This window comes from Cydia splendana, chromosome 1 (assembly GCF_910591565.1).
Source record: "Cydia splendana chromosome 1, ilCydSple1.2, whole genome shotgun sequence".
Classification (NCBI taxonomy): domain Eukaryota; kingdom Metazoa; phylum Arthropoda; class Insecta; order Lepidoptera; family Tortricidae; genus Cydia; species Cydia splendana.
In genome coordinates, this window is record NC_085960.1 from 16,717,851 (window position 1) to 16,742,862 (window position 25,012).

General features: G+C 36.4%; 1 protein-coding gene and 1 long non-coding RNA gene across 3 annotated transcripts in view; one reads left to right on the top strand and one right to left on the bottom strand.

Moving 5' to 3' along the window:
* LOC134796542 (uncharacterized) overlaps positions 1-18,461 on the top strand; it is a 341,845-nt gene extending 323,384 nt beyond the window's left edge. Inside the window, exon 3 of the long non-coding RNA XR_010144946.1 lies at positions 18,450-18,461. This is a non-coding gene — a long non-coding RNA (uncharacterized LOC134796542). The remainder of the gene's footprint in view (positions 1-18,449) is intronic.
* Positions 1-25,012, bottom strand: part of LOC134795088 (transcription factor p65-like) — an 81,970-nt gene that overhangs the window by 2,511 nt on the left and 54,447 nt on the right. The window contains exons 8-9 of one of the 2 annotated variants that reach the window (XM_063766931.1): positions 21,861-22,813; positions 19,743-19,915 (exon numbers count right to left, since the gene is read on the bottom strand). In XM_063766931.1, the coding sequence (XP_063623001.1) occupies positions 19,883-19,915; positions 21,861-22,813 (986 nt within the window). In that variant the 3' untranslated portion in view covers positions 19,743-19,882. Of the gene's footprint in view, positions 1-1,890; positions 1,981-19,742; positions 19,916-21,860; positions 22,814-25,012 lie in introns of those variants that run through there. The other variant, XM_063766925.1, reaches the window with a different exon arrangement.

The following is a 25,012-nucleotide window of genomic DNA, read 5'->3' on the forward strand; positions in this document are numbered from 1 at the left end:
AATTGACAGGTCAATGTGCACAAATGATACCACAGTTTGGCCAGTGCTGTTCATATCGATATTTTCTAAAAAGTTTGAATTAGAGAATATCGCGAGAATTCACCGCTAGGGGCGCTACTGTTGCGCGGTCAGTTAAAATGTATCTTTAAGTAATTTTGTTAAGTTATTTTACAAATATTATTTGGTATTTCGAAAATTGTGCAATTTTATAGTAATAGAGACAAGGATATTGAGATAAACATATTGCAATTAAATAAATATTTTATTTTATTTATTTTGTTTTATTTGTTAGGAAAACTTACAGCTAGAGTAACAAGTTAGGTGATTGATAACATAGAAACAGTGATTTTGGCTCAAAATACAAATAAGGCCAGCCCAGACGTGGAGATATTTCGTACAATGTGATTAATTTCTCATTTAAGACGAAACAGGAGCTGAGTTTTAAATATTTTAGGTAAATATACCCGTCTCGCTAACGGAAGCGGCACCTAAAAGTAGTGCGATAAGGACAAGGCGAAAAATCCTGCGTAAAAATCTCAAAAATCGAGGTTTCGTACTCCTGTTTCCTCCTCCAAAACTTAACCAATCGTAACCAAATTTAGAAATCTAAATGATCATGAAATTATCTGTGTCGGACCGTTTTGCTTTTTTGGCTATTTGATATCAGTTTTGAATGCCACGCCTCTCATTGCGGCATAGTCAATTAGGCCATTTTGGCCATTTTTGAAGGGCTCTAGCGCCTTAAAAAACAAAAATATCAAAAAAAGCAAAACGGTCCGACACAGATATTGACAATATTAATCTGTGTTGAAAAAATCATTGCTCTAGCTTCAAAAACCACGGAGGAAAACGAGGAGTGCGTTTGTATGGAGAAATGACCACTCCCGTTGGCTCTTAATTTGTGTGGTGTGGAGTGTGGACGCAAAAATAAATCGTCTCGGTGATCCCTATTGCTTCGATTGTAAAGACCAGTCCCTAAAGTGGACATTCAAGTTAACAATTAGGTCAGAATTTAAATAATTATGGATCAATCTCATCTACCGGCCACATGTACAAAATTAAATCACCAATTTTAGATTTATGGCGACAACCGAGCTCTTGAAATAAACAACTTGCCCCGTAACCTGCATACTAACATTGAAATTTATCAATTTCGCATCCGCACCTCCTGATTTGATCGGTAACGTCACAATCTTACAATCGAATCCACCACTTTTCTCGTCACATTCATATAAATCGAAATCGTTTGTGACCCCTAAACAATTATCACATGGGTAGTAAAGTAAGTGCAATATCTTACTTATCGATATCATTTTATCGACATATACTCGTGACTATTTTTTCTTTGCTATTTCTGGTATCATTTTATTTGCCACACTCATGTCATTTAGTTCGCGAGATTCTGGAGGCGACCTTAGACGACATGCCATGCCAATCGCTAACGCTCCGTAGTGAACGAAACGCAACTGTCACTGTCGCACTAATATAAAGAGTTATAGAGAACACAAAGCGCTTCCATGACGAAGCGCAAGCGATTGTCACCTTGGCTAGGCCACCTGATATAAAAGTTAACAATAGGCTCACATTGACAAAACTGAATAAGGGAAAGCGGACGACCGTTTTTCCATACAAACATAGTCCCCATTTTTCTTACTGGATATTAATATTACCTAAAAATATATATTTTTACACAATTTAATTGTAAACATTTCATAAAAACACGTGCCTACGAGGAATTTTAACGTATATACTTAATTAAAAATATTTTTTTCATCAACACTAAAACGCCTTTTTGATTTCGATAATTGGCTCTATATGGAGGAATGCCTGGTTAAAATCCTTCAGGTTCCTCGTAGGCACCATGCAGGTTTAAGTGACAATTTAACTTACTACTTGGCATCGCGAAAGAATCACTCGTATTTGTGCTGCTTTTGGCTGCCCCTCTGCGTTTTGCGTATATATTAGCAAGATACTCCGGAGCTGAAAAACAACATAATTTTAATCAAAGGGAAATAAAATAAGTCATAGTAACTAAATTAATAAAAAAAGTGTTAACTTTCATACAATCTCATAATCATTAATCATACATGGATCAGGTGCCGATTTTTGAATTCCACTGTGGAAAACGGCGAAATGCTATTTTTGAAATACCAGCGATAGAAATTGGGAATATAGTGGTATTGACCACTCGTTTTCAATTCTATTATAGTTTTCAAATTCAAATTTATATTTAAAAACATGATCAAATTACTAGTTAGGATATCCACAACGCAGGCTTCGTCAGGTGGCCATAAATGCAAATCAGCAACATGCTTCGTCCAAAACAAACCAATGATAATATCCGCAACAGGCTTCGTCATTTTTAAATAATAATGCAAAGTTAAACAGTTCTATTATAGTAAAATTTTAATGCCTGAAATTCAAAAATCGAGTGATAATTAGCGATTGCTTTCGCACGAGGCACGAGGGTTTTAACGGCGAGTGAAACACAAGGTTTTTCACCACACGAACGCGAGGAAAATACTGTAAAATATCGAACAAAATCAAATCCATTCAAATTCATCATTTAAAAGCCAATTCTAACATAAGGAAACAACTCAAAATTTGCATTCGATTATCTTTGCCACACATGTGGATAAAACGCAACTTTCTCATTCGTTTTTGAATAATTAACGAGTCCGCAGCAAGCTCGGACCTCCATAGAAACGTAGTTACGCTCTCATTTTAAAACGAGATTGCTCTGAAACTTTGTACTTACTTAATAGGATAAGATTATCCCACCAAAAACATTTTCATGTAAAATGTTGCCAAGACGAAACGAAACCATAAGGCTCGCACTATAAAAAGTTTTCAGATCTCTTGTAGAGCCAAGCTTCTAACTCTACAAGCCTCACACTAAACCTAAACCTTAGTCAAAATATGTGGCTTGGCCGTTTCGTTACTACAAGAACTATTGTATGATAAAAAATAATGAATAGAGAATAAATTTTTCACCTTACGCCCATAATGTGACGGTAGGGTGTACCATAAGGTACATGTCATTGTATGTGTAAAGTACAATCCAATCCAACACGAAGTTTTAAAATGAGAACGAAACTCCGTTTGTATGGGAAGGTGAAATTCGGACGAGCGTGCTGCGGGAGAGCCTTTACCAGCGGTGTGGTGAAATGGGTGAAATAGTAGGTGCATTGTGGAACGTGGGGGGTAGGTAAGTGAAATATTGTACAGTCGACGTCAAAGATATGTTTACACTTTTGAACCTTACGCCTTTGTAATAAGGTGAAAAATGTAAACATATCTTTGACGTTGACAGTACGAGAGTCTATATATTCACGACAGCCGCAGGCTGGAATGAATTATAAAATCGAGTAACAATATTCTTATTCTTACCCTCGGAGCTACACACAATGTTTTTCATCACACTTGCAAAGAAAAAACTAAATTTTAAGCGAAATAATTCTTAAATACGGTGACATTTCAGACATTCGTCCGCCATATGGTCATTTTTTGACTAAACTCAAAATCGTAATTAGATTCTAAAAAAGTAAGATAATGCTGCCAATTTTTACTAGCGCGTCTTGTATTTATGTAAAAATAAGTCAATAAAAGTACTTTTTTAATCGTAGGAGTAAAATTACAAATAAATAAATTATCTTAGCGTGTTTATTTATAAAAAGGAATTTACTATTTTACAAACAAATTATTGCATTGTCTTACTTTTTTTGGAATCTAATTACGATTTTGAGTTTAGTTAGGCATCGAAGGCACGGACCCGTCCGCATTCAGCCACGATTGAAAATTGTGTAAAAATATTTCAAACGCCTATTAAATTAATCAAATTAAATATTTTTAAACATAAACAAAACAATAAAATTATATAGGTACGTAAGCATTTTGAAAGTAAACCTCATTTTATATCTTGACTTTTAACAATTATTTTACTTAGAACCTATGTAAGTTAGTGACATAATAAAATAAAAGTTATAACTCCCGTGGGAGTAAAATTAACTTTACCTCCCGCTGCACATGCGTGAAATAGCTCGCTTACTACGCAAGTGTGATGAAAAGGAATTTGATTTGACCGCAATTCTAGGTTCACGTAGTCGCCGGGCACTTGCGAATGGGACGGGACGGGACGGGGCATAGACTGTGGGCCGGGCCCGATGACTTGCGAAGGTCGTGAACCGAAGGACGGGCTGAGTTTTCCGTTTCACAAGTCTCGAATTTCCAAAAATATTCTATGTTTGATATTTTAATACTCTTAAACTATTGTTTTCGGAAGTGCCCGGCGACCGTGTGAATCAAATAAGATCTATAGCGAGTTGGCGAGAGCGAGAGGGAGAGACCTGTTGAAATGATGAGATTTTTTTATTAACAGCAGGCTTGGTTTTATTCGAAAAATCATTTTTTTTTTAATATATATATGCACCAATATATAATCTATTTTATAACATAACTAGCGTTTTTAACACATTAATTCTGTGATCAGTTACACTCTGAGTACATAACAGAGTGATGAGACTGATGAGTTCTACCAGAACCTTTAAAACATAAGTATATAGAAAAAAATATATAACCTACAGATAAGACTACTGAAGACAATTGTACCTAAGCATATAAAAAAGAAACACGAAACAGACTGCGCACAACTTTTCAAATACTGTAATATACTCCCAGTTCAAAATAAATGTAAACTAGCCATACTAACTGAAGAATATCACCATGTTACTAAACTAAAAGAATATATAAGATGTACAAAACTAAGAAGTCTACAGAGCCAAAACAAATATTGTTTACCCAAATATAATAACATTTATGGCACTAGATTGTATAGTTATGTAGGTATTGCCTATAATTTTAAATGATTTGCCGAAAGATACTATGTAGAGTAAAATATCGTCGGTGCGAATAAAAAAAATCGCCATGTATTTTTAAGCTACTTTTCAGGAGACAAAAATAACTGTTTATTTTCCTGTTTGTAATATATTTGTTGCACCTGTATTTTTTTTCTAATAGATCAATGATTTTTACATGATACTCATGAAGAAAATAAACAGTTTTTATGGTAATTTTTTACAATATATTATTTTAACCAAAATTTTGCTTTTTCTTATGGTAATTTTTTACAATATATTATTTTAACCAAAATTTTGCTACATAGCGACTTAAATTTGGTTCATTTAAAATCGTCATGTGTTAAGTTTGAACACATAGCGATTTGTTTCCAAAGTAAAATAGTACGAGAGATGATACATAGCGATTTTAGGGTCTATGTCGGGTAATCCATTCTACAATAAATCGCCATGTGCAACAGTATCGCCATCACCCTCTTTCGAAAACAAGGCATTTAATTTCGTTATGTGCTAAAAAATCACATAGGAATTTTTTTTGTTTCTGGTCTATTTTTTTTGTACAAATGTTGTTCTGTGTTCACATAGCGGAATTGTTATTTTCAAAACTAATAAAAATATAACAAAAATATTTATGTGGGTCGACGGGAAATTGAAAAAGGAATTCAAATATGTCAAAATCAAAAAATCGTAAAAAAACACATAGCGATTTTTTTATTCGCACCGACGATATGTAAACGGGAAAAATAAAAAAAAAAGTTATTAAGACGCACTTGTTATAATCTAACGACTTTAGTTACATATATTAAGAATTTTAATTAGTATAAGATAGATATGTACATTACCATGTTATTTTCTCAAACTCCCCATCGGCACACCAACCTCGTCAAGGTTTTGCCCACGATGGGTCTTGTAATAATAATAACGTACTTTAATTTGCTTATTGTTCAATAAATAAAAAAATAAAAAATTACCAAAGGATATTTTACATTTTATATTATTACCTAATAAATAAGACTAATGTAATCCCACGGAAGTGTGGAGGCCGAGGCTTCCTAAACGCCAAGGATCTCCACAACCACGAGGTGTACAATCTCAGGAACTATTTCCTTAACAACGAGTGTGGGATGCATCGTGATGTGGTGGCAGTAGATAGGAACCTCACGCCGCTTTCCTTGGCAAACGAGAACTGGCGCAAACCTGTGGTACTAAGTACTGCGGATCGCAAGGCGGCATGGGAGAGTAAGGTGCTACACGGGCGGTTCTACAATGCCCTCACGGGACCCGATGTGGACCTGCTCGCGTCGGTGAACTGGTTACGATTCGGGGACCTCTTCGGAGAAACCGAGGGTTTTGCCTGTGCAATTGCGGACGAAGTGATGATGACGAACAACTATCGGAAATATATCCTGAAGGACGGTACGGTCGACATCTGTCGGGCATGCCGCCGTCCCGGAGAGTCACTCAGGCATATCATTTCCGGTTGCTCTCATCTTGCTAACGGCGAGTACTTGCACAGACATAATCTCGTAGCCAGGATTATTCACCAGCAACTTGCTCTTCTATATGACCTTGTGGACCGCGAAGTACCGTACTACAAGTACTTACCTGCGCCTGTTCTCGAGAATGGTCGTGCCACGCTCTATTGGGATCGATCTATCATCACTGACAGGACTATTGTAGCCAATAAGCCTGATATTGTGATAATAGATCGATCGCAACGTCGGGCCGTGCTCGTTGACATCACCATCCCCCATGATGAGAATCTCGTGAAGGCCGAGAAGGACAAGTCCAGTAAGTACCTAGACTTGGCTCACGAGATAACCGCCATGTGGGATGTTGATTCGACGATCATTGTCCCGATAGTCGTTTCAGTAAACGGTCTAATAGCGAAGAGTCTCGACCAACACCTTGAGAGACTCTCGCTAGGTGGTTGGATCAAGGGTCAGATGCAGAAGGCGGTGATCTTGGACACGGCGCGGATAGTCCGCCGGTTCCTCTCTCTGCAGCCCTGACCACCGGTAGCTTGGGCCTTGCCCCGCTGCTGGCGGCACCCTAGGTTAGGTTTTTTATAATGTGTTTATATATTTTTGTTATGTTTTGTAAGTGTTTTTATATTTTACTTTTATACTCACATTGTAAAACCCTAACCTAAGACCCTAATTGAATAAAGAGAATATATTGTATACATAATTATTTATTTATTTAACCTTTATTGCACAATACAAGAAAGTACAAATGGTAGACTAATTGCCATAAGGTATTCTCTACCAGTCAATCATTGGACAAACAGAAACTTGCAATTGGTGCGGAAGAGTAAATCAGTACCTACAGAGATATAAAAGTCACTATCTAAATACTAGGTACCTACTTACTATTATCAATATATACATACATAAATACATAATATAATACACACACACATATATATACATATATACATACATATACTTAACTATAAAAATATATATACATATATATTTTACCCATAATGTGTGTGTATTACATATCGACGCTGGAAAGGAGAAATTGGATAAAGCGACATTTTCAGAGATATTGAGTTATATACATCGTTGAAATCGCCATATTTTTCTGCATCGAATGGACTAGGTTTCGTACCAATCTGACGACTTTAGGTCGCTTATCCAGTCGGTGATTTGGAGAATCACTGGTACATTTAAGTTACTAAACGACTTGGTTTTCAACAAATTTTTGAAAAGTGGAGATTAGATGAAAAGTTATTCAATGCAATGAACCTTAGAGTTTTTTACTTATTTGCCTGTTCAGCTTAACCTTAACTTGGATAATTTTGCCTTATGACAACTAACCTTTCACTGTCGGTTAACTATTTTTACTTGGCCGAATAATAGGTTTTAATGTCATATAGATAAATTTACTTGACTGTCAAATGTGAACTATTGGCGTTTATGATCATTTACCTAATTTCAGATATAAAACTTTTGTCGTTTATTCCATTTTACCTAAATTTAAAAGTTACCTAGTAAATTTTTAACTAACCTACTTTATTTTTGTTATTATTTTTCATACTATCGGAAAATGTCAAGTTAGGGAAATAAATAGATAAAATAACATTACATATTTTAATCTAATCTAAGCTAAGGTAAGTACCCCTATTAACGAGCCCATTAAAATCGGCACTGATTACCGCGGTATGTACAAAAAGGCGTTTTATAAGAAAGTCTATTAACATTTTTAAAATTGAAGTACACACAAACAAAGCCTTCTCTATTGACTGTCGAATAAGTATAGCACTAGTAAAGAAACACAAAGTAAACAATTCGAAAAGCGTAAACTAACTCATCGGGGGCGCAGGATTTGAATGCTAACACGCAACACCTCAAGTAAGCAAACGCGTATTTTTTTTTGTGATTTTCATAGTAATGATGAATATTATAGAAAGACTAAAATTTTATATCAATTCTTAATTATGATATTTATGGTTCCCAAATACTCAATTTGTAAATATTTGCTTGCCAATAGTAAAAAACAGGAAATTAAAAACCTCGGTGTTGGGTTCAATTTTTTGGTGTGGTTCCTAATTTCGAGGTATACCTCGGTAATAGCGGAAACGGTATTTTAAGTTCGAAGGGTTATATATTCATATGTAAATACATATTTCCTTAACTCTTGATGTTATTGAAATATTTAACCATCTATAAAGCTAAAGAGCTATTAACGTGGTATGAAATCTATTCAAGAACTCTTAATTTTGACTACAGTTTTAAGCACTTAACTGGAGGTTTCCTTAGAAACCATTATATGAGAATCTTGTTTAAATGTTGATATAAAAACAAAAGCATGGCTGTCAAGTCTGTTTTATAAAATGTTTCGTAATATTTAGTATCTTCCATTTTGATTGTATTCAAAATATACGCGATTTTTATATATTTTCATTACTCGTAAATGAGTTTTACAATAATGTGAATTAAACCGTTTAGCGATGGGTACAAAAGACATCACTCGGTAATAAGATGTATGGGCACCCAATACCGAACCACCTACAACTTTGGTAGGAAATAAATAGGTTCCTAATATAATTATTATAAAACCTATTGTATTATTTTAATTAGTACCTACATATAATACACCAACATACAATCGTAATCCAACGCGGCAACGCAGCGAGCGTGATGGGCACCTTTGCGTCGGGGGCAGCCCGGGACGGATTTCAGTAGGTTGTTTATTATATAATATACCTACATATTTAGTTTATATTTATATGTAAGTTTAGTTTTTAATTAATTTAAAATTATGTCTGGATTATGTGTTATTAATAAAAGATGCAGTACATCCAATATTAATTTCTTTTAATATTTGATTTCACATATCTTGTATCATTGGATCAATTTGATGTTGATGGGCATTTATTTGTGTGAGGAACACAGATATTTGTTCCTAAGTCATGGGTGTTTTCTACGTAGGTCATACAAGTATGCCCAGCACCAACGTATATAGGCTGAATTATTATTTTTATTTTATAAATTTGTATTTATCTATATAAGTATGTATATCGTCGCCTAATATCCATAGTAGAAGCTTTGCATAGATTGGGGCTATGTCGATCTGTGTAAGATGTCCCATTATATTTATTTATTTTATGTTGTTTTATGTAGATACTTGTATACAGCATGTATGTTTGATACGACCACATAATATATTAATTATCTAAGTTTAGTTAGTAGGTGTAAGTAGACTCAAAGGAATTCACTTTCATAATTATGTTTTACTAAAAATCCTCTTATTTTTCCTTATAGAAAAACCTAAAATAAATATTAATTGAATCTTATGATTGGAAATCTGATTAAATACCGGGTGTGGCCTGTAACATGAGCAAATAATTAAAACATAGATTGTACTCCTCAAACGGTGACACTTTTGTTCAACAACTTTTAAAAATGATGAAGTATTTAGACTCCCTAACTTTCATACAAAATAAATATTATCTTCAATGGACGCCATCGCCACGCCATATCATTGTGATTGACGTTGCTTGTCACGCCTTAAACATAACAAAATTCGCAATACATTGCGTCTTAGAATAAATTTTAAAGTGTATTAAAAATTAAACCCCAAGTTATTTTTAAAAATCGCAGAAACAAATGTTGGTCAGTATGTGGAGTACAGCATACTGTTTAATTTTTTGCTCATATTACAGGCCACACCCGGTATAATACCTACTATTTATTTAATTACTATTGTCAAATAAATATAAGTAGGTATATAAAGAAGGAACTAAAAATGCGATGGGTTTATCTACCCTCGTAAAAAGGAACCCATATCCGCGGTATTTGGGTAGCAATGATCAATTACCACGGTAATAGGCGATTTCGACGTTTCAGGTTTAATAATTATTTTTTTCTATATAACTGGCTAAAACAAGTCCAAAAACGAATGAAATATAAATTTCGATGTACAAACTATCATAAAAAAATATGTCTTTGTTCATACAGAGCCTGATTATGCTTCATTTTTGGCTGTCTTTGTAAAAGTTGCTTAACCCCCTCGTTAATAGGGGTACTTACCTTATACACGAGATAATATTTTTTCCTATTTTGGTTTCAAATATAATTTCCTATTCTTACTTTTAATTAAGTTGGGACTTGTTATCTTAACCCTACAATGCATACAGTTCCATATATGGCACAACCGAAATATGTGCGAATTGTGTCAAGAATCAGGTAGGCAGCGACATCTGTTATACTTTGAAGGTTACTTTACATTCAAGGCTACTACAATAGTTCGGCGTGTTGCCGCTAGGTAGCAGTAAATATCCAAGGTGTCGGGTGATCGATAAAATTTCGGGAGTTGGTGCAAAAATCAGTTTCGACAAATTTCGAAGTGCGACAAAAAAAACATTTTAAAGCCGTCTAATCGGCGCTCGAATGGCCGATTAGTCGGCCGACTAGTCGGCTAGTCGGCCAGATCATAAGTTTCGTATAAGTTTAGGTGAAAAACTATATTTTTGCTCCTTTGGTTGCGCTATTCATCATATTAGCTTGGCTAAAAGGTGTTCTCTACAGGTTCAAAGACCTATCACAATAATCCTCGTTCAATTTCTGTCTTTAGATCTTTTATTTTGCGATCCTGAGCAGACCGTCAGTACAGCTTGTAGGAGGTATTTCCAAGGCTCTATTTCCCGCACGTAGTCGCCAGTTAAGAACCTATCCCCTGTGGTCAGCGTCTTTACGAGCAACGCGCCCTGTCTAAGTCTCTAAATTTAGTAATAACATTAATAGTTCCTCGTGGCTCCACCATTAAAAAACAAAATCTGAATAATGATAATAAAAAATTAACTATAGAACTTGCACATGAAATTACACGAGAATCAGTTGAGATCGACCTGTAGAGGAAAAAACCAACCCCCCCACATACGATAACGATCAAACGGTCAATTATATGAACAAAAGTTTTCGTATGCAACCCTGAATAGATATTTTAGTAAAATAAACATAAAACGTATGGTAAATATTGACTGTTGATTTCTATTTTTTCTGTTTTTCTTTCACTAATAAAGTGCCGACTAATCGGCCATTTCTGCCGACTAGTCGCCGACTAATCGCCGACTACAAATGTGGCCGGATAGTCGGCTTTCCCGACTAGTCGGCGACTAGTCGGTACATCCCTAATTATGACTGTTAAACTGTGTACTATTCCATGGTAAGTTTAATTTTATAGTTTTGCAATGTTTACATAACGTCGAGCAATATTTTTCAAACGTTCCCGATATGGTACACCATGCATTGAGGTTCATATTGCTTATACAAAACAAGTGAGGAACGCTTGCACTTGTCAAAGTCTTTATGACGTTGGCATAAGTTTTAATTTGGCGTAATCTGTAGGAACGGTTATTTATGGTTTTACAGCACACTGACGTTAAAATATGTACACATTTGAGAACTTCTGTCCAAGGCATAAGGCTCAAAATCGTTAACCTTTTTTTAGAGCTGATAACAGCTGATTAAATTAATAATTATGTATGTTTTTAAATGATGAGAAAGTAATCCTAACGGGATGCGGATAATGAGCATTATTTATCAATCCTTTGCAAGTAAAGATGATCGGGATCAGGATGATGGGATCTTCGGGTGCCGATAGTGAATTTGACTTTGAAATATTGCATTGGCAACCATAAATCAGGCCTGTGAAGAATTTAGCGATTCATAAAATAGTCGATCATTGTCCTGAGTTAGTTGAGCTGACGCCAGTTACATAGGACTTATTTTTAACTAATACACAACTCCATACATCGGAATCACCTGTCAGAATTTCGGAGTTGGCATCAAGTTCAATAATAGATCACCAATGTGTTCAATGATCACCTATACGTCCTACACTCTGATTCTGTAGAATCCACTTACGATACCATACGTTTTGGTAATGCTGATGCTGGTAATACATCACCACTAGAGCTCCAAGCTGGCCTCATCAGGACTAAGTAAATCTGATCAAAAACATCATACGAAGTCGCTAAATCCATAAAAGTCACTTAAAAGCAATCCACAACCATAAAAACTGTTGATAGCATTACAAAAAGAAACGGAACATATATACGAAAATGTGCCATATATTTCTGTATGTATATACTCTATACCTTAATGCATGAAGTTCCTCATATGGAACACAGATAAAAATCCTTTTATTTTCCAAAATATGCATTGTATATTTTTTTATTATTTTTCCCTAAGAGTAAACACATATATTTATCACATATAATTTTATTTCTCAAAACAAAAAAGTCATGCATTGTAGGGTTAAGACTCGTTACATAACTTCTTATTTGAAATAAAGCTATACAAATTCCTTAAAGGGTATATTTTATCATGCGTAGGTATGACAACCATTTCCTTATGGTCGATAACTATAAAACTCATAGAATGTAGATGTATCATAGGTTGAATGTGTCGCATAAGCAGCTTATCGAGTTTGAAATTGCTCTTTAAAAAGTAATTAGATAATTTATCTTGATTTGTTTTCCGCCTCTGCACATGGGAAATGATTCATTGGCCCACGACGCAAAAGACAAAGCCGACCTTCTGGGTAAACTCTTTGCGTTCAACTCTACTTTGGATGACGGGGGATACGCGCCGCCGACCATACCGCGGTGCGAGAGCTGTATGCCGGATATCCGGTTAAACCAAAGCTCAGTGCGTAAAGCACTTCTTTCCCTCGACACTCATAAGTCGAGTAGGCCTGATGGAATCCCTGCGATTGTGCTGAAGATGTGTGCTCCTGAGGTGGCACTAACGCGTCTTTTCCGGCTCTCTTACACTTCTGGCGTAGTCCCAACCTCGTGGAAGTCAGCTTTGGTGCTCCCGATCCCTAAAAAAGGCGACCGCTCAAACCCGTCCAATTACAGGCCAATAGCTATAACCTCCCTTTTCTCGAAGATAATGGAGTCCATTATCAACTGCCAGCTCCTTCGGTACCTAGAGGATCACCAGCTGCTTAGTGACCGACAATACGGTTTCCGTAGAGGCCGCTCGGCTGGTGATCTTCTAGTCTACTTGACACATCGTTGGGCACAGGCGATCGAGACAAAGGGTGTAGCATTGGCTGTTAGCTTGGATATTGCGAAGGCCTTCGATCGCGTTTGGCACAAAGCACTTCTTTCGAAGCTACCATCCTATGGGCTTCCCGAGAAATTATGTGTATGGGTCAGTAGCTTTCTAGCAGACAGAAGCATAAAGGTCGTAGTTGACGGTGAATGCTCAGACCCCATGTCTGTGAATGCTGGTGTCCCCCAAGGCTGTGTGCTATCACCCACGCTATTCCTTCTGCATATCAATGACATGCTGCAAATCAGCGGCATTCATTGTTATGCTGATGATAGTACAGGTGATGCCTTTTACACCGGCCGCACCAATATTTCTCGGGAAAACGTCATCGAGAGCCGGAACAAACTTGTGTCTGAAATTGAGACTTCCCTAAAGGAAGTCTCTGAATGGGATCGACTTAACTTAGTCCGTTTTAACCCTAGCAAGACACAGGTTTGCGCGTTTACCGCAAAAAAGTTAGAGTTTGTCGCGTCACCTCGTTTTGAGAGCACTCCCCTGAGTGCCGCAGCCAGTATCGGAATCCTTGGTGTCGACATTTCGAGTGAAGTCCAGTTCCGCGGTCATCTAGAGGGTAAGGCTAAATTAGCCTCCAAGAAGCTCGGTGTGCTCAACAGATCGAGGCGGTATTTCACACCGGCCCAGCGCCTACAGCGTTATAAGGCGCAGGTTCGCCCACACATGGAATACTGCTCTCATCTGTGGGCAGGGGCACCCCAATACCAGCTTCTCCCTCTGGACCGCATCCAACGAAGAGCGGCTCGAATTGTCGACTGCCAGCGTCTTTCGGAACGGCTTGACTCCTTGGCGCTGCGTAGAGATGTGGCCTCGCTCTGCATTTTCTATCGCATGTATAACGGGGAGTGCTCCGAGGAATTGTTCGGATTAATCCCTGCCGCTTCTTTTCGCCATCGCCCTACGCGACAACATTACCATCTTCATCACTTGGATGGTTGGCAGTCCTCAACTGTGCGTTTCTCCAGAAACTTCCTGCCTCGCACAGCCAAACTGTGGAATGAACTGTCGCCAGCGGTATTTCCGGACCGATACGACCTTCAAACCTTCAAGAAAAGAGCGTACTCCCATCTTAAAGGCCGGCAACGCGCTTGCAACCCTTCTGGTGTTGCGGGTGTCCATGGGCGGCGGTAATCGCTTACCATCAGGTGATCCGTCTGCTCGTTTTTCATTTCATTAAAAAAAAAATGTCAAATTTTACGTATATACTTTTTTGCTTGACTATGAAATAAGCATAATTTGCAATAAGATAGTTTTTACTCGATAAATTCTAACGACAAGTTAAGCTTGGACTTTTTTACCAGAATAATTTCTTGTGACACATGTTGGTAAGATAATTTATTTTTACGATCATTTTGCTTAAGCGACACTAAATTCTAAAATAACTCATTTGAAGGTAAAATAATAATAGGATAATGTAGAACACATCACTGTATCCATATAAAGTTTCTCATTTAAGAAATTCGTAATCGTAATGAATTTTTATGATTTTTTTTTAGAAATGGTTGCAGTTTTTTGGCTCCCCCGTAAAGTTAGCTCCGTGTCGCTTATCCAATTTCTCCTTTCCAGCGTCGATATGTATATTTAGTTCAATTAGGGTAGACCGAGGCGAATCGGGTCATTTTTTGTTTGACGGTCAATAAATACAATTTTTAAGGTGATAGTGTTTTTATTAATATTCAGTTGGATAAATTATTTATTAATGAACAGAATTCAAGGTTCAGACATAAAATCAAACTTAAATATGATTTATGAAAAATAAAATACAAAACCTCTTAAAAAATCCGATTCGCCCCATTTTAAGGGGTAAAACGGATCAAAAAAACTCTGTCATAAAATCTTAATTAATAATGGTTAGCAATGTTAATCATATTATTAAGAATCACAAAGGTCAAATAATTGACATCATCTATCATTGGTATCTTTAATGTTGCATTTGAGCATTATTTTTATTCCTCCTTTCTAGTTCAATTTTTTATCACGCCACCTACAGAAAGCGCAACATAATATCACTCCTATATGCTACTATACAGGGTGATTCAGGAGACGTGAGCAGGACTAACACTGCGCATTTCGTAAAGTATAAGCAACTGTTTCGTATCAGTATTAGTGAGGTTAACGTTAATTTTTTTTTCGTGTTGAAAAAAAAAGTTATTAATTTATTTACGACATGCATGGTCACCCTACAATTAGAATACTAAACTACCGATATTCTGTGTCAAATTGAATGTCATCACTGTCATCACGGTCTGGTTACTTTTGAAAACTCGTATCTCACTCAAGTTTGACAGTTTCTTTCTTCGTAATCAAAATGCTGTCATTACGGTTAAATAGGTTTTATGTTTATTAATTAGGTCTTGTAGGGTGACTATGATTGTAGAGAATTAAATTTGCCCTCATCAAAAAGTTAAAAAACAGGAAAAAGTATGGTTGTTTCACCTAAATACGACGGTGATCGATCAATGATCAGTTACTGAGTGTGCAGGATTAGTCCTGCTCACGTCTCATGAATCATCCTGTATATTTTAACAATAAATCCAAAACATGCTAATGGCCATTTAGCAACAAAATCGAATAACTTAAATGAAAATAAACAAATACTGTAAACTTTTGCAAACCAAAACATGAAAAATCACACATATCCGATTCACCCCATATGAGAAAATTAATTGTTGGTAACAAAAGACTCTACGTAGGGACAGCGGTTTCGTTAAAACCTTATTAGCAGCTGAAGTCATATTTTCTCCCGACCATTCCCCCTGATACCTCTTCTTTTTATACGTACGCACCATCTAAAACATGCGAACATAAAATAAGCCAAAAAAAAACGTCCGAAAACCTTGTTTTATTATGTGACCCTAATCGCCCCCAATCAGATGATCCGAATAACCCCATATCATATGTTTGAATTATTTTCGCGTAACGGAAATATACCTTTAAATACAATAAAAACAAAATCAAATCAGGAAACACTATGCGCCATTAACAATAAGTAACAACAATTACAAACCTTTAGCCTTTTGCGTTTACTTTTATCACGGACTGTATTTGCACATTTTTTACATCGGCGGTAAAATCACAATACACCTGTACGAGCGACTCATCGGGAAGTGTCACCGTGACCGACGCGTGAGTCTTTTCCAATGGCAGTAACTGTGGCGACATGCGTTAGGAACAGAGCGAACGCGGGACGCTGATTGACTGGCTGTAACTAACCGCGATCTTTCAAATTTTACAGAAATGCTTATTTTGATCCGATTTCCCCAGTGATCCGAATCGCCTCGGTCTACCCTACCTATTAAACGTGGAATATTTGAGACTGCAGTCCAGGCACATTGGTATCTTAATTCTTAGCATAATTTACCCCGGTGGGCTTAATTAAGTCGGTTTTATTAGTACTTAATACATAATATACATATTAGTATAGTAGACCGAGGCGAATTGGATTAATATGAGCGCACTAAAATAGCACCGAACATAGCTTACCACGCCAGTCTTAAACACTATTTTAGATATCGTGTTTTAGTCTGATCCGATTCATCCTGTGATCCGATTCACCTCGGTCTAGAATATCAATCACTGCTGTAGAATATATGTACATATATTACTTATCCCTGGAGAATTGTTGTTCAAACATTTCAGTTCAGCAGTGGATGCCATACAAGACTGACCACGGTAATTTTGCACTAAGTTGGCTGTAAGAATGCATACATATCTCTAAGCTCGCACTTGGTATAACTTAGCGTGGTCCGACTCTACCTAATACCTCTCGCGTCGAATAAAGGTCCCTATGACAGTTCATTCGAGTCTCTTTTGGTTTTTATCACAAATCTTACATTTCTAATAAAATAATGTGCTAGACTTCTTTCATTTTACGCTACTCCATATAAAAATCAACTGTCATAGGACCATCATTCGACGAGAGAAGTATAGTGTAGGCAGGTAATTACTAAATACATTAATGTCGCTTTTAGGTTGCAGCCCGTGACCGACTAATTCAAAGATTGAAGTGTACAAGAATGCAATAAACATAGGTACCTATTTAAAGTTTAGAAAACTAATTATCGTCCAAGCTGAAGAACACCCTACATCGTGGGGTCCGTTTCAGCTTAGTAGGTACGGCAAGTAGGGATTGCAATCCGGTCCGGCGGATCCGGTAATCCGGCCGGATCCGGCACTTTTAAGGAGCTACCGGATCCGGTTAAAATCACCGGATCCGGGCCGGATCCGGGACAATAGACAAAAATACCGCACACAGCACCCACTGTACGTTTTAGGTGAGATAAAGGCGACGGGTGGAAGAAAGAACTTAAACAGAATAAAGAACGAATGAAAAAGTCAATATTTAGTAAAATAAGAAGATATTTAATATGACGATGATTGACAACAGAATAGGATTTCTTCTTTCATGTTGGTGGCACGAATTGGCACGATACGACACCTCCAATTAAATACTTAGAAGTAAAAATTAAAGGATGGAGATGTCATGGAAGGCATTTGTAACGACCGGTCTGGCCTAGTGGGTTGTGACCATTCAGTGACCCTGCCCCCTGTCTATGAAGCCGATGGTCCTGGGTTTGAATCCCGGTAAGGGCATTTATTTGTGTGATGAACACAGATATTTGTTCCTTATTCATGCGTGTTTTCTATGTATATAAGCCTGTATTTATCAATATACTATAAGTATATATATCGTCGCCTAGTAGTACTAATAGCTAGCTAGTAGGTACCCATAGTACAAGCTTTGCTTGGTTTGGGGCTACGACGAGTAGGTCGATCTGTCAAAGATTGTCCCCAAATATTTATTCATGAATTATTTATTTATTTGTCATTTAGGCTATAAAACTATTTTCACGGATAAAAAATGAAAGCAAGATAATATTGGAGCGCATTTCATATAATTTTGGTTAAAAGTAAAATATCTTGTTACTAGAATGGATGTGAGCGTTACAAATAATTCCACCAAAGAACAGTTACGAAAGTTACTTGTCCTTTCAAGCCTTTCAAGGAGTTCCAATTCCCATCCCATAATTTTATTATCCCATAGGCTTTATTGTAAACGTAAATTTGAGCAGAATGTGAATGATTAAATATAATAATATAAAAAAATGACTTAGATTTCAAATTTTATTTTTCAATTGAGATTGATATTGTGACACTTTTTAATACTTAGTTTTATTTTATTGTTAAAAAGTTATTTCTTATTTACTTCAAATTGTTGTTTTATGAATACATTTGTAAAAATACCCTTTGTTTCTCATATTACGCATAAAACTTGAAAAATATGTCATTTAATTAACATTAATATCCTTATACCTAACCGGATCCGGTCCGGCCGGATCCGGCCGGATTGTGTCCTAAATCCGGCCGGATCCGGCCGGATTGAAAATCAATCCGGTTTGCAATCCCTAACGGCAAGCCTGCGCGCGGGCGTCAAGACGGGACAATCAAGTTGACAATTTGATGACAAATCAAATTAGTGTCAATCTCATCTAGTGTAGGTGCATGTATTAAATTTAATCACCAATTTTAGATTTATGGTGACCGTCCTTGAAATTTAAAAAATGCCCCCGCGCATTTTACTAGCGTCGAAAATTGGCATATTCGTCGAATTTGCGTCCGCGCCCGCTGATTTGATCGGTCGTAATATTAAAATAGAATCAAGTGGGATCGGCGAGCTAATTTAATTTTTGCCTCCACACCAGACAATTAAATTGTCAATTTAATCAATTTGTACGAAAAATATTCGCGTCTGGCACCAAGTGTAATAAAACCCGATTGCATTTTTTTTTGCCTTAGTTGTGTAAATAAAAGTAGCATGAGCCAGTCGATCTATTGTAACGGGCCTTTCTTTCTTGTAACTTCAATGAGTCAATGACTACTTACAATTTAACTACTTATACAAATTGAAACGCAAATACAATTTGCTTATAACTAACTTATATTTAATGACTCAAGGATTTTTATATCCATTAAATAATCAATAACAATCTGTTTCCATGTATCAAAAACCTATGGTACCGTAAACTTTGCCAAATTGTTACCACCATGCCCACATTACCGGGTTATTTCCAGCTGTTACCACCAAGTTGTTACTTATCACTCCAAATCTCCAACGAATCTTTTTTTTAGTTGTCCTCTGTGGTAAAAGATGAAAAAAAAACTTTAAATTACGAATATATCCCTCATTTTTTCGCTTGAAAAGGACAGTGATGAGCTATTTCATTAATCGAATTACATAATTTTAATAAAGGCTGTGGTGTGGTAGAGAATCACTATTTTTTCAAACCAGGTAATGCTGATCCACAAACGGAAATTCGGCGTAATATGTGTAGCTGTAGCCGTTTTAATGGCTATTACCCTACCCATAGTATAATTCTAGTGTAGTTTGTTACCACAACATTGTGCATTAATATAAACTTATAATTTAGACTAATACTAATATCATACAGTCAGATTCTTTGGCTCGCGTGAGTCCTGAAACAAAAAAAAAACAAGTTAAATAAAGTAAGGGAATCATCTAGCCTTCTAGCCTAACTAAACTAGTGAATTTAGTACGTAAGGCAGGAATATTGATACCTATTGATTTTAATAAATTGGCTGCAGATATTTTTGGAAGCTACATATAATTTGAACAGCCAGCATGGCAATATCTTTTTGCAAAGTTGAAGTTGAAGTTACATATAGCTTTTTAGTAGGTATACTTAAATGAGTTTTCACTTCTCATGCTCAATAAGTGCACCTTTATGTCGTGCGTAGACGACATAAAATCGCATTTTATGCTCTAGAGCATAAAGTAAAATCATCTATTACGACCCTTATTGACTTAGCAATAAAGTCCAAATTCTGCCATACAAACTGCCAGCCCTGCCGGCGCGCCCCCGACCGGCGCTCTCCCGATCGGCGTGCCCCGCGCCTCCGACCGGCCCAAGAACAATTTTCTTTAGTCTTGAATAAATACGTTAAAATAACCTAAAATATTTGATTTTTTGTATATTTTCCTCGCAATCGAAGTGAAATAGTAGATTGTACAACTAGGGCATAAAGTGACCCATCTTTACCCGAGGCAATTTTTTGGTCTGAGCGAAGCGAAGACCAAAATAGCAGACGAGGGTAAAAATGGGTCACTTTATGCCCTTGTTGTACAATCTACTATTTACTTTGAAAATACTGACGTTTATAATTGTTTTTTGTTTAATGCTTTAAAATATTTAATTTAATTAATGTAATAGCCGTTTAAAATATTTTTACACAATTTTCAATTGTGGCTGAAAGTCGATGGGTCTGTGCCTTCGATGCCTACACACTGCCTAAAAATTTCAATATGGCGGACGAATGTGTGAATGTTTGAATGAACGAGTCTTTAATTCACTCCAGCCTGCGGCTGTCGTGAATACATATATAGACTCTCGTACAATGTTTCAATTACCCCCCACGTTGCACAATGGACTATAGGTTTATGATAACTGACATTAGATATTATACTTAATAACAGTATTATTAAGGTCAGTAAGACCACTCGACTTTAGAAATGAAAGTTGTCCTTCCTAAAGATTGCCTATAGTCTGTATCTTTAGGTATTTAAATAAAAGTAAACTAAATCTACCGTTGGCTCCTTAAGCCAATTGAGGGTAAATGAAAACATTATATGATCAAATAATGTAGGTTAAAGTCAGGTCGTTCAGTGACAGATTCAGGCACTTTTGTATTTGGTTGGTTAACCAATAAAAGTTATAATTACCCGAAAATTTACAAATTATGTATTTGTTTACTTTTATTTAAATACCTAAAGATACAGAGTATAGGTGCTCTTCTACGGTAGACCTATACTTTTATTACCCACTTAACTTCGAACAAAAAAAGAACCGACTTTACCATTTGTTTTAAAACGCCACCATTTTATAATCGTCATCAGCAATTCCACTTAATGGAACATTGATCGAGACCAAATGTACCAAAAATACCAAAGTTACTAATAGGTATGTATGTGTGCCTATAATATTTGAAGAGGGTTCCCTTTATTTCTCTAGTATCCCGTCATCTGATCCTGACTGGATGATAATGGGACAAAATAGAAAGCATATACTTTGGAACAAAAAAAAATCGTAATCGGTCCAATAATATCGGTACATATAAAAGAGATTTAGCGTATCGTAATAAGTACGTGCGTAGAACGAGAACGCAACAAGTCCGCACACGAAGCGTAGTTGTAGCGTAGCGTATGAGATTTCTGTCGTAAGTACTACAGTGGTAAAAAATTTGATGCAAACAGAACAATTACGCTTACGCGATGCTTGGTGCCCAGAACTCTACGCGTCTCGTACTCGTAACGTTTTTTCGATACTCTTACGCGTCTCTTACGCTTACGCTCCATGTGCTGAGGGTCTAAGTCGCCTGGCCTTATTAAGAAAAAAATCTTTACCTGATCATTCGAGTAATCCGGTGCCGGGTTTGCAATCGAGGGTGAGGAGGAGCTAGACGTTAATGTAGAGCACGGCTGATGCCAGCTTCTGTCTACGGGTATTTGATTGCGTTGAATGATACACGATGGTCTCATTTCATTTTGCCTAATTGTTGAACAACGACTTAGCATACAAGCCTTATCATCATTACAACAACAGGGTCCTCTCCTCTCTTCATCTGGACTGATCGCGTCATATCTGCTCATGCCGAATTTATGATCAGCTTTATTCAAATTTATCGGTCGAATCTGCGGACCGTTATTTCGAGAGTCTTCTCTATCTGCGAGGTATAAGTAATTAGGATGTAAAGAGTGTTGCGTATAGTACCCGTTGTCGTAGTGGTCCCAATGAGCTGGAGTCTTCATTTGTAAAGGCCTACCATCAATAAGACAAGCGTATGCTCTTTTGGCATTCATCTCGTGCACGCTGTTCGCTTTTATTTTACTTTTATCTTCTATTATCATTTTCGACCTCCGATACAGGAGATCCAGGTAGCTTACTCTCCGAGGAGGAAAGGCTTCTAACAATTTGTTTTTCCATTCGGGCCAGGTCAAACTGTCACTGTGACGTATTGACGAGAGCCAATCTTTAGCTATTCCAGTTAACCTCTTTTGCATGTAAAAGGCTTTCACAGTGTCCGACCAATTGTATTTGAAACCGAGAAGATCAATATTGCTAATCCATTCCTGTGTTAATAATTCTGGATTTTGTGGGTCAAATAAAGGTATCGCATCAGCTCTTCCACCGACATCAGCCTGGTATGACGCAGTATGATCAGACTTGACATCCGATTGCGAGGTGATGAGGTCTTCCTTCGAGTTGCGCCCGCGCTTCTGATGGCCGTCTTCGGGGCTACCGGGAGACTGCCGGTGCATTCTTATTTGTTTCAATGATATCCGTGGCATCTCCAATTCTGAAATAAATAATGGGATTACGATTCGGTTTGCATTTGAAATAGTTTCCAAGGAAGACATTCACTTTGTATATAGCCACTTAGTTGATAAAGCATTGTGATAAAATATATACCCTTTAAATGTATGTCTGGGGAAGAATTGTATTAATGAACTACGAACTTATTTTATTAATAATTTTATTTCCTATTAATCTGATTATGTTAAACACTGATTTAAACTTTCACGATTATTAAACATTATCAAACTGCACAACGGGACTTAATCGCGTATTTAAGTTTTAAGATTTACCTCCGACGTTTCGAGGACGGCGTTGTCCCCGTGGTCTCGGAGAAGACTGGCTCAAGTTGACATCAACATCTTCTAGCCGCGCGAGTTTTTCGAACTACCCGCACTTGGTCTTGTTTATCAGTTTGAACGTTTTGCGCACTAGGGACCCAAGTAACAATTTGTGGTACTATAGTGGTCAATAGAACGTTTCCTAAATACCACCTAAGGTCCTATAAAAGACCTAAGAAGGTTGTATAAAGCCGAAATGGCGCATCTTTAGTGCCATTCAGTGATATAGTAGACCTGTAGCAGTGTCAGCCGTGACGTTTTAGGTCTATAAAAGTGATGTAATGCATGACTCTTGTGCTAATTTGTTGTCAGAAACGCCATTATAGTGTTAATTTATACTATAGTAGCATTTGAGATTCCATTATAGTGCTTGTTTTATACTATAGTAGTATTTGAAATTCTATTATAGTGCTTTTTTATACTATTGTAGAATTCATAGTTCCTTTACTACTTGTTGTGTGTTTACTTCACAAAAACGGTACTAAGTAAAATGGTGATAAATAAAGACGTTATATTAATATGCGCCATTTAGATGTCGAATAATTCGGTCTTTAGTGCAAAAAGTATATGGGACGGAAGTTTTACCGTTAGAATAGTATTAGGTTAATGAGGAATTTTAAATGCCCCCTCGATTTATTTATGTTTTTAATAAAATAATTTAATAAAATATTATGATATTCACCATAGTTACTACTATACAGCCAAGAAGTAAATCCGACGCTTTTATAGGCTAACTATAGAACTTAGGACGAAATATTCACCGCCATCATGATTAAAATTAGGGTTCCAAAAGAATTTTGCTGTGACCCAGTTGCACCTACAAACTCTTTAGAAAGATATAGGATTTTTTTTTAATTTAGATGTAGTCATTACTGTTGTTTCCTTTTTCAATGAGATTGGTAAAAAAAATGTGCTAATAATGGATGTCGATAAATATCTAAACCGTCACGATTTTATGCTTGTATTAAATCATTGATGATAAATCTCACCTACAATCACTAATATCACTGGGGTCTTTTTTATCAATTCATTAAAATATAAAAATATTTTGTACGGAACCACATTATGTGGCTTAGGCCTGAACTTATATAAGCAAGATATAAGTAGCCATTACAGATCAAATTGATCATTTACAAGTAGTCGTTTTCTACCTTTATGTATCTAACTCGGTTTATAAAAGACATAAAAACTCAGCTATAACGCTGTTGTCTTTTAAAAGAAAAAACAAAACCACTATACAACAGTTTTGTGATATAAAAGAGTCATTGTGACGTTTACAGCGATGAGATATAATAGGGATTTAAAAACTACTAAAGCACTTTTTAACGCTATAAATATGTCCCAAAAACGCTACTATAGAGCAAAACAGTTCTATAATAGTGTTCATATGACTACTAAAGTATTATGTACTATAGCAGTGATCTCTAAAGCCACTATATCCTATAATCGTTGTATAGTTGGGTTTTTGTCACTGTTTAAACACAAAACTATAGCGGCTTGCAGGGAACCTTAATAGCGCAAACTACTAAAGTATTATGTACTATAGCAGTGATCTCTAAAGCCACTATATCCTAAAATCGTTGTATAGTTGGGTTTTTCTCACTGTTAAAACACAAAACTATAGCGGCTTGCAGGGAACCTTAATAGCGCAAACTACTAAAGTATTATGTACTATAGCAGTCATCTCTAAAGCCACTATATCCTAAAATCGTTGTATAGTTGGGTTTTTGTCACTATTAAAACACAAAACTATAGCGGCTTGGCAGGGAACCTTAATAGCGCAAATTAGTTGCATAAAAGTGATTCCAAATACTATTATACAGTAATATTGCTCTATAGTGATTATATTTGAACCTGTTATA